Here is a 23,667-nt window from a genome sequence, read left to right on the forward strand (position 1 = left end):
GTCTCTGACCTCTAACCTCTCTGTCAACTGACCTTCCAGAAGGTGTCTCTAACCTCTCTGTGAACTGACCTTCCAGAAGGTGTCTCTAACCTCTAACCTCTCTGTCAACTGACCTTCCAGAAGGTGTCTCTGATCTCTAACCTCTCTGTGAACTGACCTTCCAGAAGGTGTCTCTAACCTCTAACCTCTCTGTCAACTGACCTTCCAGAAGGTGTCTCTAACCTCTAACCTCTCTGTCAACTGACCTTCCAGAAGGTGTCTCTAACCTCTCTGTGAACTGACCTTCCAGAAGGTGTCTCTAACCTCTCTGTGAACTGACCTTCCAGAAGACGGTGAGGAAGTGCATGACGTAGTCGAAACATGACGGGAGACGCTCTTCACCAGAGTCTTCCTCATCCTCGTCTCCTAGGGACAAGGGAGGGAGGAGCGGGGGAGAGGAGGGAGGAGAGGAGGGAAGATGGAGAGGTGGAGGGGAGGGATGGAATGATGAAGAGGAGAAGAAAAGGGAGCAGGTAGCAACAATGAAGGGAGGGTAGAGAGAGGGTAGAGGGAAGGATAGACGTGTGATGGAGTGATGAAGAGGAGCAGGTATTGGAAGGAGGTATAGGGACAGTGAAGGGAGAGATGAAGAGAAGAGAGAGAACAGGAACAGAGGAAGGAGAGGTAGATGATGGAGTGATAGAAGAGTAATACAGAATGGAGGGATTGTGATGGAAGAGGAGGAGGACAGAATGGAGGGATTGTGATGGAAGAGGAGGAGGACAGAATGGAGGGATTGTGATGGAGGAGGGGGACAGAATGGAGGGATTGTGATGGAGGAGGGGGACCGAATGGAGGGATTGTGATGGAGGAGGGGGACAGAATGGAGGGATTGTGATGGAGGAGGGGGACAGAATGGAGGGATTGTGATGGAGGAGGAGGACAGAATGGAGGGATTGTGATGGAGGAGGGGGACAGAATGGAGGGATTGTGATGGAGGAGGGGGACAGAATGGAGGGATTGTGATGGAGGAGGGGGACAGAATGGAGGGATTGTGATGGAGGAGGGGGACAGAATGGAGGGATTGTGATGGAGGAGAGGGACAGAATGGAGGATTGTGATGGAGGAGGGGGACAGAATGGAGGGATTGTGATGGAAGAGGAGGACAGAATGGAGGGATTGTGATGGAGGAGGAGGACAGAATGGAGGGATTGTGATGGAGGAGGGGGACAGAATGGAGGGATTGTGATGGAAGAGGAGGACAGAATGGAGGGATTGTGATGGAGGAGGAGGACAGAATGGAGGGATTGTGATGGAGGAAGATGACAGAATGGAGGGATTGTGATGAGGAGGAGGACAGAATGGAGGGATTGTGATGGAGGAAGATGACAGAATGGAGGGATTGTGATGAGGAGGAGGACAGAATGGAGGGATTGTGATGGAAGAGGAGGACAGAATGGAGGGATTGTGATGGAAGAGGAGGAGGACAGAATGGAGGGATTGTGATGAAGGAGGAGGAGGACAGAATGGAGGGATTGTGATGGAAGAGGAGGAGGACAGAATGGAGGGATTGTGATGAAGGAGGAGGAGGACAGAATGGAGGGATTGTGATGGAGGAGGAGGAGGACAGAATGGAGGGATTGTGATGGAGGAGGAGGAGGACAGAAGGGAGGGATTGTGATGGAGGAGGACAGAATGTGATGGATTGTGATGGAGGAGGGGGAGATAGGAAAGAGGAATGACATCAAGGGGAAGGAAGAGAATCATTTTAATTTATTACACATTGAGGAATATTTCATAACAGCAGATGGTTGTATTTCATAGTTACGTCCTGTTTTTCAGTGTGTTTAATCCACTCTAACAGGAACATAGACTCATAGCTCAACAGAGGTTGGTAGCCTGACAAGTACTGTGAGTGACTGGCCCAGTTCCCCACGGCCAACACCAGGCCTCCATGGAGGGTAGCTGGGCAGGGGGCTAGGTGGGACGCAGAGCCGGGTGCTGGCAGCAGGTTAGAAAGGCCTAGGTATATGTAGGTGGGTGCTGGAATGATTCAAAGTGGCAGGTCATGTGAGGGACATACATTTTTCAGCGGGGAGCTCATTAAATAATACAGAGAGCCATCGGGATTAAATATTTGAATACCAAAGAGACTGCGGAGGAGCGATGACATAGGGAGAAATGTCTCCTCTCCGTGGCTAAGGAAAGTCTACCCGTCTTCTCTACATCGCGTCCGACTCTCTCTCTCCTTCTGGCTCCGATGTTTCCGATGTTTCCGATGTCTCCGACGTCTCCGATGTCTCCGACGTCTCCGATGTCTCCGATGTTTCCGACGTCTCCGATGTCTCCGACATCTCCGATGTCTCCGATGTCTCCGATGTTTCCGACGTCTCCGATGTCTCAGATGTCTCCGATGTCTCCGATGTCTCCGACGTCTCCGAAGTTTCCGATGTCTCCGACGTCTCCGAAGTTTCCGATGTCTCCGACGTCTCCGATGTCTCCTTCTGGCTCCGACGTCTCCGATGTCTCCGATATCTCCGACGTCTCCGATATCTCCGACGTCTCCGATGTTTCCGATGTCTCCGACGTCTCCGATGTCTCCTTCTGGCTCCGATGTCTCCGCTGTCTCCGATGTCTCCTTCTGGCTCCGACGTCTCCGATGTCTCCTTCTGGCTCCGATGTCTCCGATGTCTCCGATGTCTCCGATGTCTCCGATGTCTCCGATGTCTCCTTCTGGCTCCGATGTCTCCGATGTCTCCTTCTGGCTCCGATGTCTCCGATGTCTCCGATGTCTCCTTCTGCCTCCGATGTCTCCGATGTCTCCTTCTGCCTCCGATGTCTCCTTCTGGCTCCGACGTCTCCTTCTGGCTCCGATGTCTCCGATGTCTCCGATGTCTCCTTCTGGCTCCGACGTCTCCTTCTGGCTCCGACGTCTCCTTCTGGCTCCGATGTCTCCGATGTCTCCGATGTCTCCTTCTGGCTCCGACGTCTCCTTCTGGCTCCGACGTCTCCTTCTGGCTCCGATGTCTCCGATGTCTCCTTCTGGCTCCGATGTCTCCGATGTCTCCGACGTCTCCTTCTGGCTCCGATGTCTCCGATGTGTCCTTCTGGCTCCGACGTCTCCTTCTGGCTCCGATGTCTCCTTCTGGCTCCGACGTCTCCTTCTGGCTCCGACGTCTCCTTCTGGCTCCGATGTCTCCTTCTGGCTCCGACGTCTCCTTCTGGCTCCGACGTCTCCTTCTGGCTCCGATGTCTCCGATGTCTCCGACGTCTCCTTCTGGCTCCGATGTCTCCGACGTCTCCTTCTGGCTCCGATGTCTCCGATGTCTCCGATGTCTCCGTCGTCTCCTTCTGGCTCCGATGTCTCCGACGTCTCCTTCTGGCTCCGACGTCTCCTTCTGGCTCCGACGTCTCCTTCTGGCTCCGATGTCTCCGACATCTCCTTCTGGATCCGATGTCTCCGACGTCTCCTTCTGGATCCGATGTCTCCGATGTCTCCTTCTGGCTCCGAGGTCTCCGATGTCTCCGATTTCTCCGACGTCTCCGATGTCTCCGATGTCTCCGATGTCTCCTTCTGGCTCCGATGTCTCCGAAGTCTCCGATGTCTCCGATGTCTCCTTCTGGCTCCGATGTCTCCGATGTCTCCGATGTCTCCGATGTCTCCGATGTCTCCGATGTCTCCTTCTGGATCCGATGTCTCCTTCTGGATCCGATGTCTCCGATGTCTCCTTCTGGATCCGATGTCTCCGACGTCTCCTTCTGGCTCCGATGTCTCCGACGTCTCCTTCTGGCTCCGATGTCTCCGATGTCTCCTTCTGGCTCCGACGTCTCCGATGTCTCCGATGTCTCCGACGTCTCCGATGTCTCCGATGTCTCCGATGTCTCCTTCTGGCTCCGATGTCTCCTTCTGGCTCCGATGTCTCCGATGTCTCCTTCTGGCTCCGATGTCTCCGATGTCTCCTTCTGGCTCCGATGTCTCCGATATCTCCTTCTGTCTCCTTCTGTCTCCGATGTCTCCGATGTCTCCTTCTGGCTCTGATGTCTCCGATGTCTCCTTCTGGCTCCGATGTCTCCTTCTGGCTCTGATGTCTCCGATGTCTCCTTCTGGCTCCGATGTCTCCGATGTCTCCTTCTGGCTCCGACGTCTCCGACGTTTCCGATGTTTGACAGCACGCAACAAGTCTTGTTGACGTTATTATATATTTTGTTTTACATATTACTAAAGCTATTAAGATCAGCTCAAATGTAAACACAACGTTAAAAGGCAACATGTTTGGTTGGTACTCTTAGTGTTACATTGCCTTATATCTTTAACTTCATTCAATGTTCTGGGAACCTTTAAATAACGTATTTATTATATATTTTTTTTACAACATTAAAGGGAATGTCCTCTACAACCTAACTTAAACATTGTATGAATGTCATCACAACTGAACATCCCTTTTTAAGGTAACCACACTGTTCCCAGACGCTAATTACATGTCTGGGAACCTTTTATTAAAGAACTCAGAATGGCTGTTCTGTCAACACTCTGTCAACATTCTGTCAACATCAAAAGAAATGTTTTGTGTCCTCTGATACAAAACATTATCTGAATGTCAGCACAACTGGACAGTTTTATTGTTTATCTCTTTGCGTATCCCCACAATGTTCACAGAACCTAAATAAAATGTTTTAGGAACTTTTTTTAAATAATGTAAAAATGTGCTCTGGGAACGTTCTTTCACTCTAAAAGAAACAAGGAAACCGTTTTTTGTGTTTTTTTTTGGGGGGGGGACACATCTTTCGTGACGTCCCTACAATGTTCCCATTAGACTGTTCCCATCAGACTGTTCCCAACAGACGGTTCCCAACAGACGGTTCCCATCAGACGGTTCCCATCAGACGGTTCCCAACAGACGGTTCCCATCAAGACGGTTCCCAACAGACGGTTCCCAACAGACGGTTCCCAACAGACGGTTCCCAACAGACTGTTCCCAACAGACGGTTCCCAACAGACTGTTCGCATCAGACTGTTCCCATCAGACTGTTCCCAACAGACGGTTCCCAACAGACTGTTCCCAACAGACGGTTCCCAACAGACTGTTCTCACAATGTAAATAAAAAATTCTGGGAACATTTTAAAGAGCAGATGAAATGTGTTCCAGGAACATTCTTGTAACATCACGGGAATGTATTTTTTCGCTCCCTAAAATAAACGAATCATCCAACGGGACAGTTTTAGTGTTGTGGGAACATAGGACGATAACCTAGATTCAACAACAACAACACAAAAACACACTCCACAGTTACACTCCACAGTAACATATATACATATAGAACATATATACATATAGAACATATATACATATATACATATATACATATAGAACATATATACATATATACATATAGAACATATAGAACATATACATATACATATAGAACATATATACATATAGAACATATATACATATAGACATATATACATATATACATATATACATATATAACAATATATAACATATATACATATAGAACATATAATAACATATGATACATATATACATATAGAACATATAACATATATACATATATACATATATACATATAGAACATATATACATATATACATATATACATATAGAACATATATACATATAGAACATATATACATATATACATATATACATATAGAACATATATACATATAGAACATATATACATATATACATATAGAACAATATATACATATAGAACATATATACATATAGAACATATATACATATAGAAACATATATACATATATACATATATACATATAGAACATATATACCATATAGAACATATATACATATATACATATAGAACATATATACATAGTAGAACATATATACATATAGAACATATATACATATAGAACATATATACATATAGAACATATATACATATATAGAAACATATATACATATAGAACATATATACATATAGAACATATATACATATAAGAACATATATACATATAGAACATATATCATATAGAAACATATATACATATAGAACATATATACATATATACATATAGAACATATATACATATAGAACATATATACATATAGAACATATATACATATAGAACCTATATACATATAGAACATATATACATATAGAACATATATACATATAGAACATTATACATATAAACATATATACAAAATGTAGAACATATATACATATAGAACATATATACATATAGACATATATACATATATACATATAGAACATATATACATATATACATATAGACATATATACATATATAACATAGACATATACATATATACATATAGAACATATATACATATATACATATAGAACATATATACATATAGACATATAGACATATAGAACATTATACATATAGAACATATATACATATAGAACATATATACATATAGAACATATATACATATAGAACATATATACATATATACATAGAACATATATACATATAGAACATATATACAGAATAGACATATATACAATATATACATATAGAACATATATACATATAGAACATATATACATATAGAACATATATACATATAGAACATATATACATATAGAACATATATACATAGTAGAACATATATACATATAGAATAAACATATAGAACATATATACATATATACATATAGAACATATATAATTATACATATAGAACATATATACATATTAGAACATATATACATATATACATATAGAACATATATACATATAGAACATATATACATATAGAACATATATACATATAGAACATATATACATATAGAACAATATACTATATAGAACATATATACATATAGAACAATTCATAATATACATATAGACATATAGACATATATACATATAGAACATATATACATATAGAACATATAATACATATATACATATATACATATATACATATAGAACATATATACATATAGAACATATATAACATATATACCATATAGAAAACATAGTATACATATAGAAACATATATACATATATACATATATACAGATAGAACATATATACATATAGAACATATATACATATAGGAACATATATACATATATACATATAGAACATATAGACATATAGACATATATACATATATACATATAGAACATATATACATATAGAGAACATAGATACATATATACATATATACATATAGAACATATATACATATAGAACATATATACATATATACATATAGAACATATATACATATAGAACATATATACATATAGAACATATATACATATATACATATAGAACATATATACATATAGAACATATATACATATATACATATAGAACATATATACATATAGAACATATATACATATATACATATATACATATAGAACATATATACATATAGAACATATATACATATAGAACATATATACATATATACATATAGAACATATAGAACATATATACATATATACATATATACATATAGAACATATATACATATAGAACATATAGAACATATATACATATATACATATAGAACATATATACATATATACATATAGAACATATATACATATATACATATATACATATAGAACATATATACATATAGAACATATATACATATAGAACATATATACATATAGAACATATATACATATATACATATAGAACATATATACATATATACATATATACATATAGAACATTTACATATATACATATAGAACATATATACATATATACATTATATAAGAACATATATACATATAGAACAATATACATATAGACATATATACATATAGAACATATATACATATAGAACATATATACATATATACATATATACATATAGAACATATATACATATATACATATAGAACATATATACATATATACATATAGAACATATATACATATAGAACATATATACATATAGAACTATATACATATATACATATAGAACATATATCATATAGAACATATATACATATAGAACATATATACATATAGAACATATATACATATATACATATAGAACATATATACATATAGAACATATATACATATAGAACATATATACATATAGAACATATATACATATAGAACATATATACATATATACATATAGAACATATAGAACATATATACATATAGAACATATATACATATAGAACATATATACATATATACATATAGAACATATATACATATATACATATAGAACATATAGAACATATATACATATAGAACATATATACATATAGAACATATATACATATATACATATAGAACATATATACATATATACATATAGAACATATATACATATATACATATATACATATAGAACATATATACATATAGAACATATATACATATAGAACATATATACATATAGAACATATATACATATAGAACATATATACATATATACATATAGAACATATATACATATAGAACATATATACATATAGAACATATATACATATAGAACATATATACATATAGAACATATATACATATAGAACATATATACATATAGAACATATATACATATAGAACATATAGAACATATATACATATAGAACATATATACATATAGAACATATATACATATAGAAATATATACATATATACATATAGAACATATATACATATAGAACATATATATTATAGTATATAACAATCTAAACTCAACGATGTTTTTTGTCACAATGTATTTTTTACATTTTAAATATCCTCTTTCTGTGAGTGCTCTGATCGCTACCTGGCTCCCCTTAGACCCAACACATACTGTCTGGTGTAGAAAACCTGTAAAAGATGGTGAACGATTACGATCACAATGTATCGACTATTTTCCTCTTCTCCCTTACATGACGTCCACTAGAGTGGGACCTGTGCTGTGTGAAGGAGGAGCTGATGTTTACCTGTGCTGACTGGTCTAGGAGCTGGTGTTTACCTGTGCTGACTGGTCTAGGAGCTGGTGTTTACCTGTGCTGACTGGTCTAGGAGCTGGTGTTTACCTGTGCTGACTGGTCTAGGAGCTGGTGTTCACCTGCACTGACTGGTCTAGGAGCTGGTGTTTACCTGCACTGACTGGTCTAGGAGCTGGTGTTTACCTGTACTGACTGGTCTAGGAGCTGGTGTTCACCTGCACTGACTGGTCTAGGAGCTGGTGTTTACCTGTGCTGACTGGTCTAGGAGCTGGTGTTTACCTGCACTGACTGGTCTAGGAGCTGGTGTTCACCTGCACTGACTGGTCTAGGAGCTGGTGTTTACCTGTGCTGACTGGTCTAGGAGCTGGTGTTTACCTGTGCTGACTGGTCTAGGAGCTGGTGTTTACCTGTGCTGACTGGTCTAGGAGCTGGTGTTTACCTGTGCTGACTGGTCTAGGAGCTGGTGTTTACCTGCACTGACTGTGATAGCCTCCATGAACTGTTGTCTCCAGGAGTTGGTGCCCACCACCAGAGCCAGGTTCGTCTTCTTGATCAGCTTGTCCACTGTGTTCTGAGGGAAAAGGCACATAAGAAATACATTCAGACTGCATCCCAAATGCACCCTACTCTCAATCTAGTGCACTATTTTTGTCCAGAGCCTTGGAGGCTCCCTTGGTGGACCATGTATTTAACTGATTATTATAGCATCTCAGTTTGGACCAATCTGGTTACAGCTGGGGGTTGGATTATTATTATTACTACAGTTTGGACCAATCTGGTTACAGCTGGGGGTTGGATTATTATTATTACTACAGTTTGGACCAATCTGGTTACAGCTGGGGGTTGGATTATTATTATTACTACAGTTTGGACCAATCTGGTTACAGCTGGGGGTTGGATTATTATTATTACTACAGTTTGGACCAATCTGGTTACAGCTGGGGGTTGGATTATTATTATTACTACAGTTTGGACCAATCTGGTTACAGCTGGGGGTTGGATTATTATTATTACTACAGTTTGGACCAATCTGGTTACAGCTGGGGGTTGATTATTATTATTACTACAGTTTGGACCAATCTGGTTACAGCTGGGGGTTGGATTATTATTATTACTACAGTTTGGACCAATCTGGTTACAGCTGGGGGTTGGATTATTATTATTACTACAGTTTGGACCAATCTGGTTACAGCTGGGGGTTGGATTATTATTATTACTACAGTTTGGACCAATCTGGTTACAGCTGGGGGTTGGATTATTATTATTACTACAGTTTGGACCAATCTGGTTACAGCTGGGGGTTGGATTATTATTATTACTACAGTTTGGACCAATCTGGTTACAGCTGGGGGTTGGATTATTATTATTACTACAGTTTGGACCAATCTGGTTACAGCTGGGGGTTGGATTATTATTATTACTACAGTTTGGACCAATCTGGTTACAGCTGGGGGTTGGATTATTATTATTACTACAGTTTGGACCAATCTGGTTACAGCTGGGGGTTGGATTATTATTATTACTACAGTTTGGACCAATCTGGTTACAGCTGGGGGTTGGATTATTATTATTACTACAGTTTGGACCAATCTGGTTACAGCTGGGGGTTGGATTATTATTATTACTACAGTTTGGACCAATCTGGTTACAGCTGGGGGTTGGATTATTATTATTACTACAGTTTGGACCAATCTGGTTACAGCTGGGGGTTGGATTATTATTATTACTACAGTTTGGACTATACCAATCTGGTTACAGCTGGGGGTTGGATTATTATTATTACTACAGTTTGGACCAATCTGGTTACAGCTGGGGGTTGGATTATTATTATTATTACAGTTTGGACCAATCTGGTTACAGCTGGGGGTTGGATTATTATTATTACTACAGTTTGGACCAATCTGGTTACAGCTGGGGGTTGGATTATTATTATTATTATTATTACAGTTTGGACTATACCAATCTGGTTACAGCTGGGGGTTGGATTATTATTATTACTACAGTTTGGACCAATCTGGTTACAGCTGGGGGTTGGATTATTATTATTATTACAGTTTGGACCAATCTGGTTACAGCTGGGGGTTGGATTATTATTATTACTACAGTTTGGACCAATCTGGTTACAGCTGGGGGTTGGATTATTATTATTATTACAGTTTGGACCAATCTGGTTACAGCTGGGGGTTGGATTATTACTATTATTACAGTTTGGACTATACCAATCTGGTTACAGCTGGGGGTTGGCTTATTATTATTATTACAGTTTGGACCAATCTGGTTACAGCTGGGGGTTGGATTATTATTATTACTACAGTTTGGACCAATCTGGTTACAGCTGGGGGTTGGATTATTATTATTACTACAGTTTGGACCAATCTGGTTACAGCTGGGGGTTGGATTATTATTATTATTACAGTTTGGACTATACCAATCTGGTTACAGCTGGGGGTTGGATTATTATTATTACTACAGTTTGGACCAATCTGGTTACAGCTGGGGGTTGGATTATTATTATTATTACAGTTTGGATTATACCAATCTGGTTACAGCTGGGGGTTGGATTATTACTATTATTACAGTTTGGACTATACCAATCTGGTTACAGCTGGGGGTTGGATTATTATTATTATTACAGTTTGGACCAATCTGGTTACAGCTGGGGGTTGGATGATTATTATTATTACAGTTTGGACTATACCAATCTGGTTACAGCTGGGGGTTGGATTATTATTATTATTATTACAGTTTGGACTATACCAATCTGGTTACAGCTGGGGGTTGGATTATTATTATTATTACAGTTTGGACTATACCAATCTGGTTACAGCTGGGGGTTGGATTATTATTATTATTACAGTTTGGACTATACCAATCTGGTTACAGCTGGGGGTTGGATTATTATTATTATTACAGTTTGGACTATACAATCTGGTTACAGCTGGGGGTTGGATTATTATTATTATTACAGTTTGGACTATACCAATCTGGTTACAGCTGAGGGTTGGATTATTACTATTATTACAGTTTGGACTGTACCAATCTGGTTACAGCTGGGGGTTGGATTATTACTATTATTACAGTTTGGACTATACCAATCTGGTTACAGCTGGGGGTTGGATTATTACTATTATTACAGTTTGGACTATACCAATCTGGTTACAGCTGGGGTTGGATTATTATTATTATTACAGTTTGGACTATACCAATCTGGTTACAGCTGGGGGTTGGATTATTATTATTATTATTATTACAGTTTGGACTATACCAATCTGGTTACAGCTGGGGGTTGGCTTATTATTATTATTACAGTTTGGACTATACCAATCTGATTACAGCTGTGGGTTGGATTATTATTATTATTATTATTATTACAGTTTGGACTATACCAATCTGGTTACAGCTGGGGGTTGGATTATTATTATTATTACAGTTTGGACTATACCAATCTGGTTACAGCTGGGGGTTGGATTATTATTATTATTATTATTACAGTTTGGACTATACCAATCTGGTTACAGCTGGGGGTTGGCTTATTATTATTGTTATTACAGTTTGGACTATACCAATCTGGTTACAGCTGGGGGTTGGATTATTATTATTATTACAGTTTGGACTATACCAATCTGGTTACAGCTGGGGGTTGGATTATTATTATTATTATTATTACAGTTTGGACTATACCAATCTGGTTACAGCTGGGGGTTGGATTATTATTATTATTACAGTTTGGACTATACCAATCTGGTTACAGCTGGGGGTTGGATTATTATTATTATTATTATTATTACAGTTTGGACTATACCAATCTGGTTACAGCTGGGGGTTGGATTATTATTATTATTATTATTACAGTTTGGACTATACCAATCTGGTTACAGCTGGAGGTTGGATTATTAATATTATTACAGTTTGGACTATACCAATCTGGTTACAGCTGGGGGTTGGATTATTACTATTATTACAGTTTGGACTATACCAATCTGGTTACAGCTGGGGGTTGGCTTATTACTATTATTACAGTTTGGATTATACCAATCTGGTTACAGCTGGGGGTTGGATTATTACTATTATTACAGTTTGGACTATACCAATCTGGTTACAGCTGGGGGTTGGATTATTATTATTATTACAGTTTGGACCAATCTGGTTACAGCTGGGGGTTGGATGATTATTATTATTATTACAGTTTGGACTATACCAATCTGGTTACAGCTGGGGGTTGGATTATTATTATTATTACAGTTTGGACTATACCAATCTGGTTACAGCTGGGGGTTGGATTATTATTATTATTACAGTTTGGACTATACCAATCTGGTTACAGCTGGGGGTTGGATTATTATTATTATTACAGTTTGGACTATACCAATCTGGTTACAGCTGGGGGTTGGATTATTATTATTATTACAGTTTGGACTATACCAATCTGGTTACAGCTGAGGGTTGGATTATTACTATTATTACAGTTTGGACTGTACCAATCTGGTTACAGCTGGGGGTTGGATTATTACTATTATTACAGTTTGGACTATACCAATCTGGTTACAGCTGGGGGTTGGATTATTATTATTATTACAGTTTGGACTATACCAATCTGGTTACAGCTGGGGGTTGGATTATTATTATTATTACAGTTTGGACTATACCAATCTGGTTACAGCTGAGGGTTGGATTATTACTATTATTACAGTTTGGACTGTACCAATCTGGTTACAGCTGGGGGTTGGATTATTACTATTATTACAGTTTGGACTATACCAATCTGGTTATAGCTGGGGGTTGGATTATTACTATTATTACAGTTTGGACTATACCAATCTGGTTACAGCTGGGGGTTGAATTATTATTATTATTACAGTTTGGACTATACCTGGTTACAGCTGGGGGTTGGATTATTATTATTATTATTATTACAGTTTGGACTATACCAATCTGGTTACAGCTGGGGGTTGGCTTATTATTATTATTACAGTTTGGACTATACCAATCTGATTACAGCTGTGGGTTGGATTATTATTATTATTATTATTATTACAGTTTGGACTATACCAATCTGGTTACAGCTGGGGGTTGGATTATTATTATTATTACAGTTTGGACTATACCAATCTGGTTACAGCTGGGGGTTGGATTATTATTATTATTATTATTACAGTTTGGACTATACCAATCTGGTTACAGCTGGGGGTTGGCTTATTATTATTGTTATTACAGTTTGGACTATACCAATCTGGTTACAGCTGGGGGTTGGATTATTATTATTATTACAGTTTGGACTATACCAATCTGGTTACAGCTGGGGGTTGGATTATTATTATTATTATTATTACAGTTTGGACTATACCAATCTGGTTACAGCTGGGGGTTGGATTATTATTATTATTACAGTTTGGACTATACCAATCTGGTTACAGCTGGGGGTTGGATTATTATTATTATTATTATTACAGTTTGGACTATACCAATCTGGTTACAGCTGGGGGTTGGATTATTATTATTATTATTATTACAGTTTGGACTATACCAATCTGGTTACAGCTGGGGGTTGGATTATTACTATTATTACAGTTTGGACTATACCAATCTGGTTACAGCTGGAGGTTGGATTATTAATATTATTACAGTTTGGACTATACCAATCTGGTTACAGCTGGGGGTTGGATTATTACTATTATTACAGTTTGGACTATACCAATCTGGTTACAGCTGGGGGTTGGCTTATTACTATTATTACAGTTTGGATTATACCAATCTGGTTACAGCTGGGGGTTGGATTATTACTATTGTTACAGTTTGGACTATACCAATCTGGTTACAGCTGGGGGTTGGATGATTATTATTATTACAGTTTGGACTATACCAATCTGGTTACAGCTGGGGGTTGGATTATTATTATTATTACAGTTTGGACTATACCAATCTGGTTACAGCCGGGGGTTGGATTATTACTATTATTACAGTTTGGACTATACCAATCTGGTTACAGCTGGGGGTTGGATTATTACTATTATTACAGTTTGGACTATACCAATCTGGTTACAGCTGGGGGTTGGATTATTATTATTATTACAGTTTGGACTATACCAATATGGTTACAGCTGGGGGTTGGATTATTATTATTATTACAGTTTGGACTATACCAATCTGGTTACAGCTGGGGGTTGGATTATTATTATTATTATTATTACAGTTTGGACTATACCAATCTGGTTACAGCTGGGGGTTGGCTTATTATTATTATTACAGTTTGGACGATACCAATCTGGTTACAGCTGGGGGTTGGATTATTATTATTATTACAGTTTGGACGATACCAATCCTAATATGTATATATTTCTTAATTCCATTCTTATATTTGTTAGATTTGTGTGTATTGTTGTGAATTGTTAGATATTACTGCACTAGGAACACAAGCATTTCTCTACACCCGCAATAACATCTGCTAAATATGTGTACTGCCAGACCCAATTTGATTTGATTTGATTTGAGATTAGAACAAAGACATGAAGTTCACATGATTCTCCACATGATGGCAGCAACATCAACTGAATTCATTCATCCGCTGGCTCTGATGGGGAGTCATAAAACACACTTCAACCTTTGGTGAGAGTGTTTAGCTGTGTGTGTGTGTGTGTGTGTGTGTGTGTGTGTGTATGTGCGTGTGTTGGAGTGACAGTTGGAGTGACAGTTGGAGTGACAGACTGTCCCGTACCTTGAACTCGTAGGACTCCTCGATGATGACCTCCAGTTTGGAGTGTTCCCCCAGCACTGGCTTCCCCATCTCTGCGATCCGCTTAGCTTCCTCTTCCTCTGACGAGAACTTAGGGACATCTGTGGGAAGTGGAGAGACAAGAGGAGAGGAGAGGAGAGGAGAGGAGAGGAGAGGAGAGGAGAGGAGAGGAGAGGAGAGGAGAGGAGAGGAGAGGAGAGGAGAGGAGAGGAGAGGAGAGGAGAGGAGAGAACAGGAGAGGAGAGGAGAAGAGAAGAGAGGAGGAGAGGAGAGAGAACAGGAGAGGAGAGGAGAGGAGAAGAGTAGAGAGGAGGAGAGGAGAGAGAGCAGGACAGGAGAGGAGAGGAGAGGAGAAGAGAGGAGAGGAGAGGAGAGGAGAGGAGAGGAGAGGAGAGGAGAGGAGAGGAGAGGAGAGGAGAGGAGAGGAGAGGAGAGGAGAGGAGAGGAGAGGAGAGGAGAGGAGAGAGGAGAGGGAGTGAGACTGAGCCTAATAAGCTGAGCTCATCTTGTTGAACTGTGCAGGCACTGGATAAAATGCAACCACATCAAACCACTCCTTCTAAAGGTCAATATTTCCTTTATTGCGTGCAGAAGCTCTTTAAACACATTGTTCAAACAAGCAAAAAATAATGTCATCGTACACTACAGTTCCACGTGAATGGGGCAAACACTAAGGACGATTCTATCACAGAGCCTAAGTGCTGGACAAAGTGAACCACTGCTCTCTGTTCTGTCTCTGTTAGAGAGTGATCCTCTGTCACTTCCCTTTCATTCCGTCTCATCCCTCTATCCTGTCCTGTCTGCTCCTCTCTCCTCCTGTCCTCTCTCCTCCTGTCCTCTCTGCTCCTCTCTCCTCCTGTCCCCTCTGCTCCTGTCCTCTCTGCTCCTCTCTCCTCCTGTCCTCTCTGCTCCTCTCTCCTCCTGTCCTCTCTGCTCCTCTCTCCTCCTGTCCTCTCTGCTCTCCTCCTGTCCTCTCTGCTCCTCTATCCTACTGTCCTCTTTGCTCCTCTCTCCTACTGTCCTCTCTGCTCCTCTCTCCTCCTGTCCTCTCTCCTACTGTCCTCTCTGCTCCTCTCTCCTCCTGTCCTCTCTCCTACTGTCCTCTCTGCTCCTCTCTCCTCCTGTCCTCTCTCCTCCTGTCCTCTCTGCTCCTCTCTCCTCCTGTCCTCTTTGCTCCTCTCTCCTCCTGTCCTCTTTGCTCCTCTCTCCTCCTGTCCTCTTTGCTCCTCTCTCCTCCTGTCCTCTTTGCTCCTCTCTCCTCCTGTCCTCTCTCCTCCTGTCCTCTCTCCTCCTGTCCTATTTGCTCCTCTCTCCTCCTGTCCTCTTTGCTCCTCTATCCTCCTGTCCTCTTTGCTCCTCTCTCCTCATGTCCTCTTTGCTCCTCTCTCCTCCTGTCCTCTCTGCTCCTCTCTCCTCTCTGCTCCTCTCTCCTCCTGTCCTCTTTGCTCCTCTCTCCTCCTGTCCTCTTTGCTCCTCTCTCCTACTGTCCTCTTTGCTCCTCTATCCTACTGTCCTCTTTGCTCCTCTCTCCTACTGTCCTCTCTGCTCCTCTCTCCTCCTGTCCTCTCTGCTCCTCTCTGCTCCTGTCCTCTCTGCTCCTCTCTCCTACTGTCCTCTTTGCTCCTCTCTCCTCCTGTCCTCTCTGCTCCTCTCTCCTCCTGTCCTCTCTGCTCCTCTCTCCTCCTCTCTCCTCCTGTCCTCTTTGCTCCTCTCTCCTCTCTCCTACTGTCCTCTCTGCTCCTCTCTCCTCCTGTCCTCTCTCCTACTGTCCTCTCTGCTCCTCTCTCCTCCTGTCCTCTCTCCTCCTGTCCTCTCTGCTCCTCTCTCATCCTGTCCTCTTTGCTCCTCTCTCCTCCTGCCCTCTTTGATCCTCTCTCCTCCTGTCCTCTCTCTTCCTGTCCTCTTTGCTCCTCTCTCCTCCTGTCCTCTTTGCTCCTCTCTGCTCCTCTCTCCTCCTGTCCTCTTGCTCTCTCTCCTCCTGTCCTCTCTCCTCCTGTCCCTCCCTGCTCCTCTCCTCCTGTCCTCTTTGCTTCCTCTCTCCTCCTGTCCTCTCTCCTCCTGTCCTCTCTCCTCCTGTCCTATTTGCTCCTCTCTCCTCCTGTCCTCTTTGCTCCTCCTCTCCTCCTGTCCTCTTTGCTCCTCTGTCCTCTTTGCTCCTCTCTCCTCCTGTCCTCTTTGCTCCTCTCTCCTCCTGTCCTCTCTGCTCCTCTCTCCTCTCTGCTCCTCTCTCCTCCTGTCCTCTTTGCTCCTCTCTCCTCCTGTCCTCTTTGCTCCTCTCTCCTACTGTCCTCTTGCTCCTCTATCCTACTGTCCTCTTTGCTCCTCTCTCCTACTGTCCTCTCTGCTCCTCTCTCCTCCTGTCCTCTCTGCTCCTCTCTGCTCCTGTCCTCTCTGCTCCTCTCTCCTACTGTCCTCTTTGCTCCTCTCTCCTCCTGTCCTCTCTGCTCCTCTCTCCTCCTGTCCTCTCTGCTCCTCTCTCCTCCTCTCTCCTCCTGTCCTCTTGCTCCTCTCTCCTCTCTCCTACTGTCCTCTCTGCTCCTCTCTCCTCCTGTCCTCTCTCCTACTGTCCTCTCTGCTCCTCTCTCCTCCTGTCCTCTCTCCTCCTGTCCTCTCTGCTCCTCTCTCATCCTGTCCTCTTTGCTCCTCTCTCCTCCTGTCCTCTTTGCTCCTCTCTCCTCCTGTCCTCTCTCTTCCTGTCCTCTTTGCTCCTCTCTCCTCCTGTCCTCTTTGCTCCTCTCTGCTCCTCTCCTCCTGTCCTCTTTGCTCCTCTCTCCTCCTGTCCTCTCTCCTCCTGTCCTCCCTGCTCCTCTCTCCTCCTGTCCTCTTTGCTCCTCTCTCCTCCTGTCCTCTTTGCTCCTCTCTCTCATCCTGTCCTCTCTCCTCCTGTCCTCTTTGCTCCACTCTCCTCCTGTCCTCTTTGCTCCTCTCTCCTCCTGTCCTCTCTCCTCCTGTCCTCTCTCCTCCTGTCCTCTCTCTGCTCCTCTCCTCCTCTCCTGTCCTCTTTGCTCCTCTCTCCTCCTGTCCTCTTGCTCCTCTCTCCTCCTGTCCTCTTGCTCCTCTCTCATCTGTCCTCTCTCCTCCTGTCCTCTCTGCCTCCTCTCTCCTCCTGTCCTCTCTGCTCCTCTCTCCTCCTGTCCCTCTCTGCTCCTCTCTGCTCCTCTCTCCTCCTGTCCTCTCTGCTCCTCTCTCCTCCTGTCCTCTCTGCTCCTCTCTGCTCCTCTCTCCTCCTGTCCTCTCTGCTCCTCTCTCACCATGTCCTCTCTGCTCCTCTCATCCTCCTGTCCTCTCTGCTCCTCTCTCCTCCTGTCCTCTCTGCTCCTCTCCTCCTGTCCTCTCTGCTCCTCTCTCCTCCTCTCTCCTCCTGTCCTCTCTGCTCCTCTCTCCTCCTGTCCTCTCTGCTCCTCTCTGCTCTCTCATCCTCCTGTCCTCTCTGCTCCTCTCTCACCATGTCCTCTCTGCTCCTCTCTCCTCCTGTCCTCTCTGCTCCTCTCTCCTCCTGTCCTCTCTGCTCCTGTCTCTCACCCCTGTCCTCTCTGCTCCTCTCTCCTCCTGTCCTCTGCTCCTCTCTCCTCCTGTCCTCTCTGCTCCTCTCTCCTCCTGTCCTCTCTGCTCCTCTCTCCTCCTGTACTCTTTGCTCCTCTCTCCTCCTGTCCCTCTTTGCTCCTCTTTCCTCCTGTCCTCTTTGCTCCTCTCTCCTCCTGTCCTCTTTGCTCCTCTCTCCTCCTGTCCTCTTTGCTCCTCTCTCCTTGTCCTCTCTCCTCCTGTCCTCTTTGCTCCTCTCTCCTCCTGTCCTCTTTGCTCCTCTCTCCTTGTCCTCTCTCCTCCTGTCCTCTCTGCTCCTCTCTCCTCCTGTCCTCTTTGCTCCTCTCTCCTCCTGTCCTCTTTGCTCCTCTCTCCTCCTGTCCTCTCTCCTCCTGTCCTCTTTGCTCCTCTCTCCTCCTGTCCTCTTTGCTCCTCTCTCCTTGTCCTCTCTCTCCTGTCATCTTGCTCCTCTCTCCTCCTGTCATCTTTGCTCCTCTCTCCTCCTGTCCTCTCTCCTCCTGTCCTCTTTGATCCTCTCTCCTTGTCCTCTCTCCTCCTGTCCTCTTTGCTCCTCTCTCCTCTGTCCTCTCTCTTCCTGTCCTCTTTTGCTCCTCTCTCCTCCTGTCCTCTCTGCTCCTCTCTGCTCCTCTCTCCTCCTGTCCTCTTTGCTCCTCTCTCCTCCTGTCCTCTCTGCTCCTCTCTGCTCCTCTCTCCCTGTCCTCTTTGCTCCTCTCTCCTCCTGTCCTCTCTCCTCCTGTCCTCTCTCCTCCTGTCCTCTGTGCTCCTCTCTCCTCCTGTCCTCTTTGCTCCCTCTCTTCTCCTGTCCTCTTTGCTCCCTCTCCTCCTGTCCTCTTTGCTCCTCTCTCATCCTGTCCTCTCTCCTCCTGTCCTCTCTGCTCCTCTCTCCTACTGTCCTCTCTGCTCCTCTCTCCTCATGTCCTCTCTGCTCCTCTCTGCTCCTCTCTCCTCCTGTCCTCTTTGCTCCTCTCTCCTCCTGTCCTCTTTGCTCCTCTCTCCTCCTGTCCTCTTTGCTCCTCTCTCCTCCTGTCCTCTCTCCTCCTGTCCTCTTCTCCTCCTGTCCTATTTGCTCCTCTCTCCTCCTGTCCTCTTTGCTCCTCTCTCCTCCTGTCCTCTTTGCTCCTCTCTCCTCCTGTCCTCTTTGCTCCTCTCTCCTCCTGTCCTCTCTGCTCCTCTCTCCTCTCTGCTCCTCTCTCCTTCTGTCCTCTTTGCTCCTCTCTCCTCCTGTCCTCTTTGCTCCTCTCTCCTACTGTCCTCTTTGCTCCTCTATCCTACTGTCCTCTTTGCTCCTCTCTCCTACTGTCCTCTCTGCTCCTCTCTCCTCCTGTCCTCTCTGCTCCTCTCTGCTCCTGTCCTCTCTGCTCCTCTCTCCTACTGTCCTCTTGCTCCTCTCTCTCCTGTCCTCTCTGCTCCTCCTCTCCTCCTGTCCTCTCTGCTCCTCTCTCCTCCTCTCTCCTCCTGTCCTCTTTGCTCCTCTCTCCTCTCTCCTACTGTCCTCTCTGCTCCTCTCTCCTCCTGTCCTCTCTCCTACTGTCCCTCTCTGCTCCTCTCTCCTCCTGTCCTCTCTCCTCCTGTCCTCTCTCTGCCCTCTCTCATCCTGTCCTCTTTGCTCCTCTCTCCTCCTGTCCTCTTTGCTCCTCTCTCCTTCCTGTCCTCTCTCTTCCTGTCCTCTTTGCTCCTCTCTCCTCCTGTCCTCTTTTGCTCCTCTCTGCTCCTCTCTCCTCCTGTCCTCTTTGCTCCTCTCTCCCTCCTGTCTCTCTCTCCTCCTGTCCTCCCTGCTCCTCTCTCCTCCTGTCCTCTTTGCTCCTCTCTCCTCCTGTCCTCTCTCCTCTGTCCTCTCTCCTCCTGTCGCTATTTGCTCCTCTCTCCTCCTGTCCTCTTTGCCTCCTCTCTCCTCCTGTCCTCTTTGCTCCTCTCTCCTCCTCCTGTCCTCTTTGCTCCTCTCTCCTCCTGTCCTCTCTGCTCCTCTCTCCTCTCTGCTCCTCTCTCCTCCTGTCCTCTTTGCTCCTCTCTCCTCCTGTCCTCTTTGCTCCTCTCTCCTACTGTCCTCTTTGCTCCTCTCTCCTCCTGTCCTCTCTGCTCCTCTCTGCTCCTCTCTCCTCCTGTCCTCTTTGCTCCTCTCTCCTCTGTCCTCTCTGCTCCTCTCTGCTCCTCTCTCCTCCTGTCCTCTTTGCTCCTCTCTCCTCCTGTCCTCTCTCCTCCTGTCCTCTCTCCTCCTGTCCTCTGTGCTCCTCTCTCCTCCTGTCCTCTTTGCTCCTCTCTTCTCCTGTCCTCTTTGCTCCTCTCTCCTCCTGTCCTCTTTGCTCCTCTCTCATCCTGTCCTCTCTCCTCCTGTCCTCTCTGCTCCTCTCTCCTACTGTCCTCTCTGCTCCTCTCTCCTCATGTCCTCCTGCTCCTCTCTGCTCCTCTCTCCTCCTGTCCTCTTTGCTCCTCTCTCCTCCTGTCCTCTTTGCTCCTCTCTCCTCCTGTCCTCTTTGCTCCTCTCTCCTCCTGTCCTCTCTCCTCCTGTCCTCTCTCCTCCTGTCCTATTTGCTCCTCTCTCCTCCTGTCCTCTTTGCTCCTCTCTCCTCCTGTCCTCTTTGCTCCTCTCTCCTCCTGTCCTCTTTGCTCCTCTCTCCTCCTGTCCTCTCTGCTCCTCTCTCCTCTCTGCTCCTCTCTCCTCCTGTCCTCTTTGCTCCTCTCTCCTCCTGTCCTCTTTGCTCCTCTCTCCTACTGTCCTCTTTGCTCCTCTATCCTACTGTCCTCTTTGCTCCTCTCTCCTACTGTCCTCTCTGCTCCTCTCTCCTCCTGTCCTCTCTGCTCCTCTCTGCTCCTGTCCTCTCTGCTCCTCTCTCCTACTGTCCTCTTTGCTCCTCTCTCCTCCTGTCCTCTCTGCTCCTCTCTCCTCCTGTCCTCTCTGCTCCTCTCTCCTCCTCTCTCCTCCTGTCCTCTTTGCTCCTCTCTCCTCTCTCCTACTGTCCTCTCTGCTCCTCTCTCCTCCTGTCCTCTCTCCTACTGTCCTCTCTGCTCCTCTCTCCTCCTGTCCTCTCTCCTCCTGTTCCTCTCTGCTCCTCTCTCATCCTGTCCTCTTGCTCCTCTCTCCTCCTGTCCTCTTTGCTCCTCTCATCCTCCTGTCCTCTCTCTTCCTGTCCTCTTTGCTCCTCTCTCCTCCTGTCCTCTTTGCTCCTCTCTGCTCCTCTCTCCTCCTGTCCTCTTTGCTCCTCTCTCCTCCTGTCCCTCTCTCCTCCTGTCCTCCCTGCTCCTCTCTCCTCCTGTCCTCTTTGCTCCTCTCTCCTCCTGTCCTCTCTCCTCCTGTCCTCTCTCCTCCTGTCCTATTTGCTCCTCTCTCCTCCTGTCCTCTTTGCTCCTCTCTCCTCCTGTCCTCTTTGCTCCTCTCTCCTCCTGTCCTCTTGCTCCTCTCTCCTCCTGTCCTCTGCTCCTCTCCTCTCTCTCGCCTCTCTCTCTCCTCCTGTCCTCTTTGCTCCTCTCTCCTCCTGTCCTCTTTGCTCCTCTCTCCTACTGTCCTCTTTGCTCCTCTATCCTACTGTCCTCTTTGCTCCTCTCTCCTACTGTCCTCTCTGCTCCTCTCTCCTCCTGTCCTCTCTGCTCCTCTCTGCTCCTGTCCTCTCTGCTCCTCTCTCCTCCTGTCCTCTCTGCTCCTCTCTCCTCCTCTCTCCTCCTGTCCTCTTTGCTCCTCTCTCCTCTCTCCTACTGTCCTCTCTGCTCCTCTCTCCTCCTGTCCTCTCTCCTACTGTCCTCTCTGCTCCTCTCTCCTCCTGTCCTCTCTCCTCCTGTCCTCTCTGCTCCTCTCTCATCCTGTCCTCTTTGCTCCTCTCTCCTCCTGTCCTCTTTGCTCCTCTCTCCTCCTGTCCTCTCTCTTCCTGTCCTCTTTGCTCCTCTCTCCTCCTGTCCTCTTTGCTCCTCTCTGCTCCTCTCTCCTCCTGTCCTCTTTGCTCCTCTCTCCTCCTGTCCTCTCTCCTCCTGTCCTCCCTGCTCCTCTCTCCTCCTGTCCTCTTTGCTCCTCTCTCCTCCTGTCCTCTTTGCTCCTCTCTCATCCTGTCCTCTCTCCTCCTGTCCTCTTTGCTCCACTCTCCTCCTGTCCTCTTTGCTCCTCTCTCCTCCTGTCCTCTCTCCTCCTGTCCTCTCTCCTCCTGTCCTCTCTGCTCCTCTCTCCTCCTGTCCTCTTTGCTCCTCTCTCCTCCTGTCCTCTTTGCTCCTCTCTCCTCCTGTCCTCTTTGCTCCTCTCTCATCCTGTCCTCTCTCCTCCTGTCCTCTCTGCTCCTCTCTCCTCCTGTCCTCTCTGCTCCTCTCTCCTCCTGCCTCTCTGCTCCTCTCTGCTCCTCTCTCCTCCTGTCCTCTCTGCTCCTCTCTCCTCCTGTCCTCTCTGCTCCTCTCTGCTCCTCTCTCCTCCTGTCCTCTCTGCTCCTCTCTCACCATGTCCTCTCTGCTCCTCTCTCCTCCTGTCCTCTCTGCTCCTCTCTCCTCCTGT

At 44.2% G+C, this 23,667-nt stretch overlaps 1 protein-coding gene across 2 annotated transcripts in view; it reads right to left on the reverse strand.

Moving 5' to 3' along the window:
- Positions 1-23,667, reverse strand: part of LOC109882762 (sodium/calcium exchanger 3-like) — a 178,473-nt gene that overhangs the window by 4,304 nt on the left and 150,502 nt on the right. Inside the window, exons 5-7 of one of the 2 annotated variants that reach the window (XM_031787686.1) lie at positions 15,642-15,760; positions 9,401-9,500; positions 320-402 (exon numbers count right to left, since the gene is read on the reverse strand). In XM_031787686.1, coding sequence (XP_031643546.1) covers positions 320-402; positions 9,401-9,500; positions 15,642-15,760 — 302 coding nt within the window. Of the gene's footprint in view, positions 1-319; positions 406-9,400; positions 9,501-15,641; positions 15,761-23,667 lie in introns of both variants that reach the window. The other variant, XM_031787685.1, reaches the window with a different exon arrangement.

Source organism: Oncorhynchus kisutch, linkage group LG14 (genome assembly GCF_002021735.2).
Source record: "Oncorhynchus kisutch isolate 150728-3 linkage group LG14, Okis_V2, whole genome shotgun sequence".
Taxonomy (NCBI): domain Eukaryota; kingdom Metazoa; phylum Chordata; class Actinopteri; order Salmoniformes; family Salmonidae; genus Oncorhynchus; species Oncorhynchus kisutch.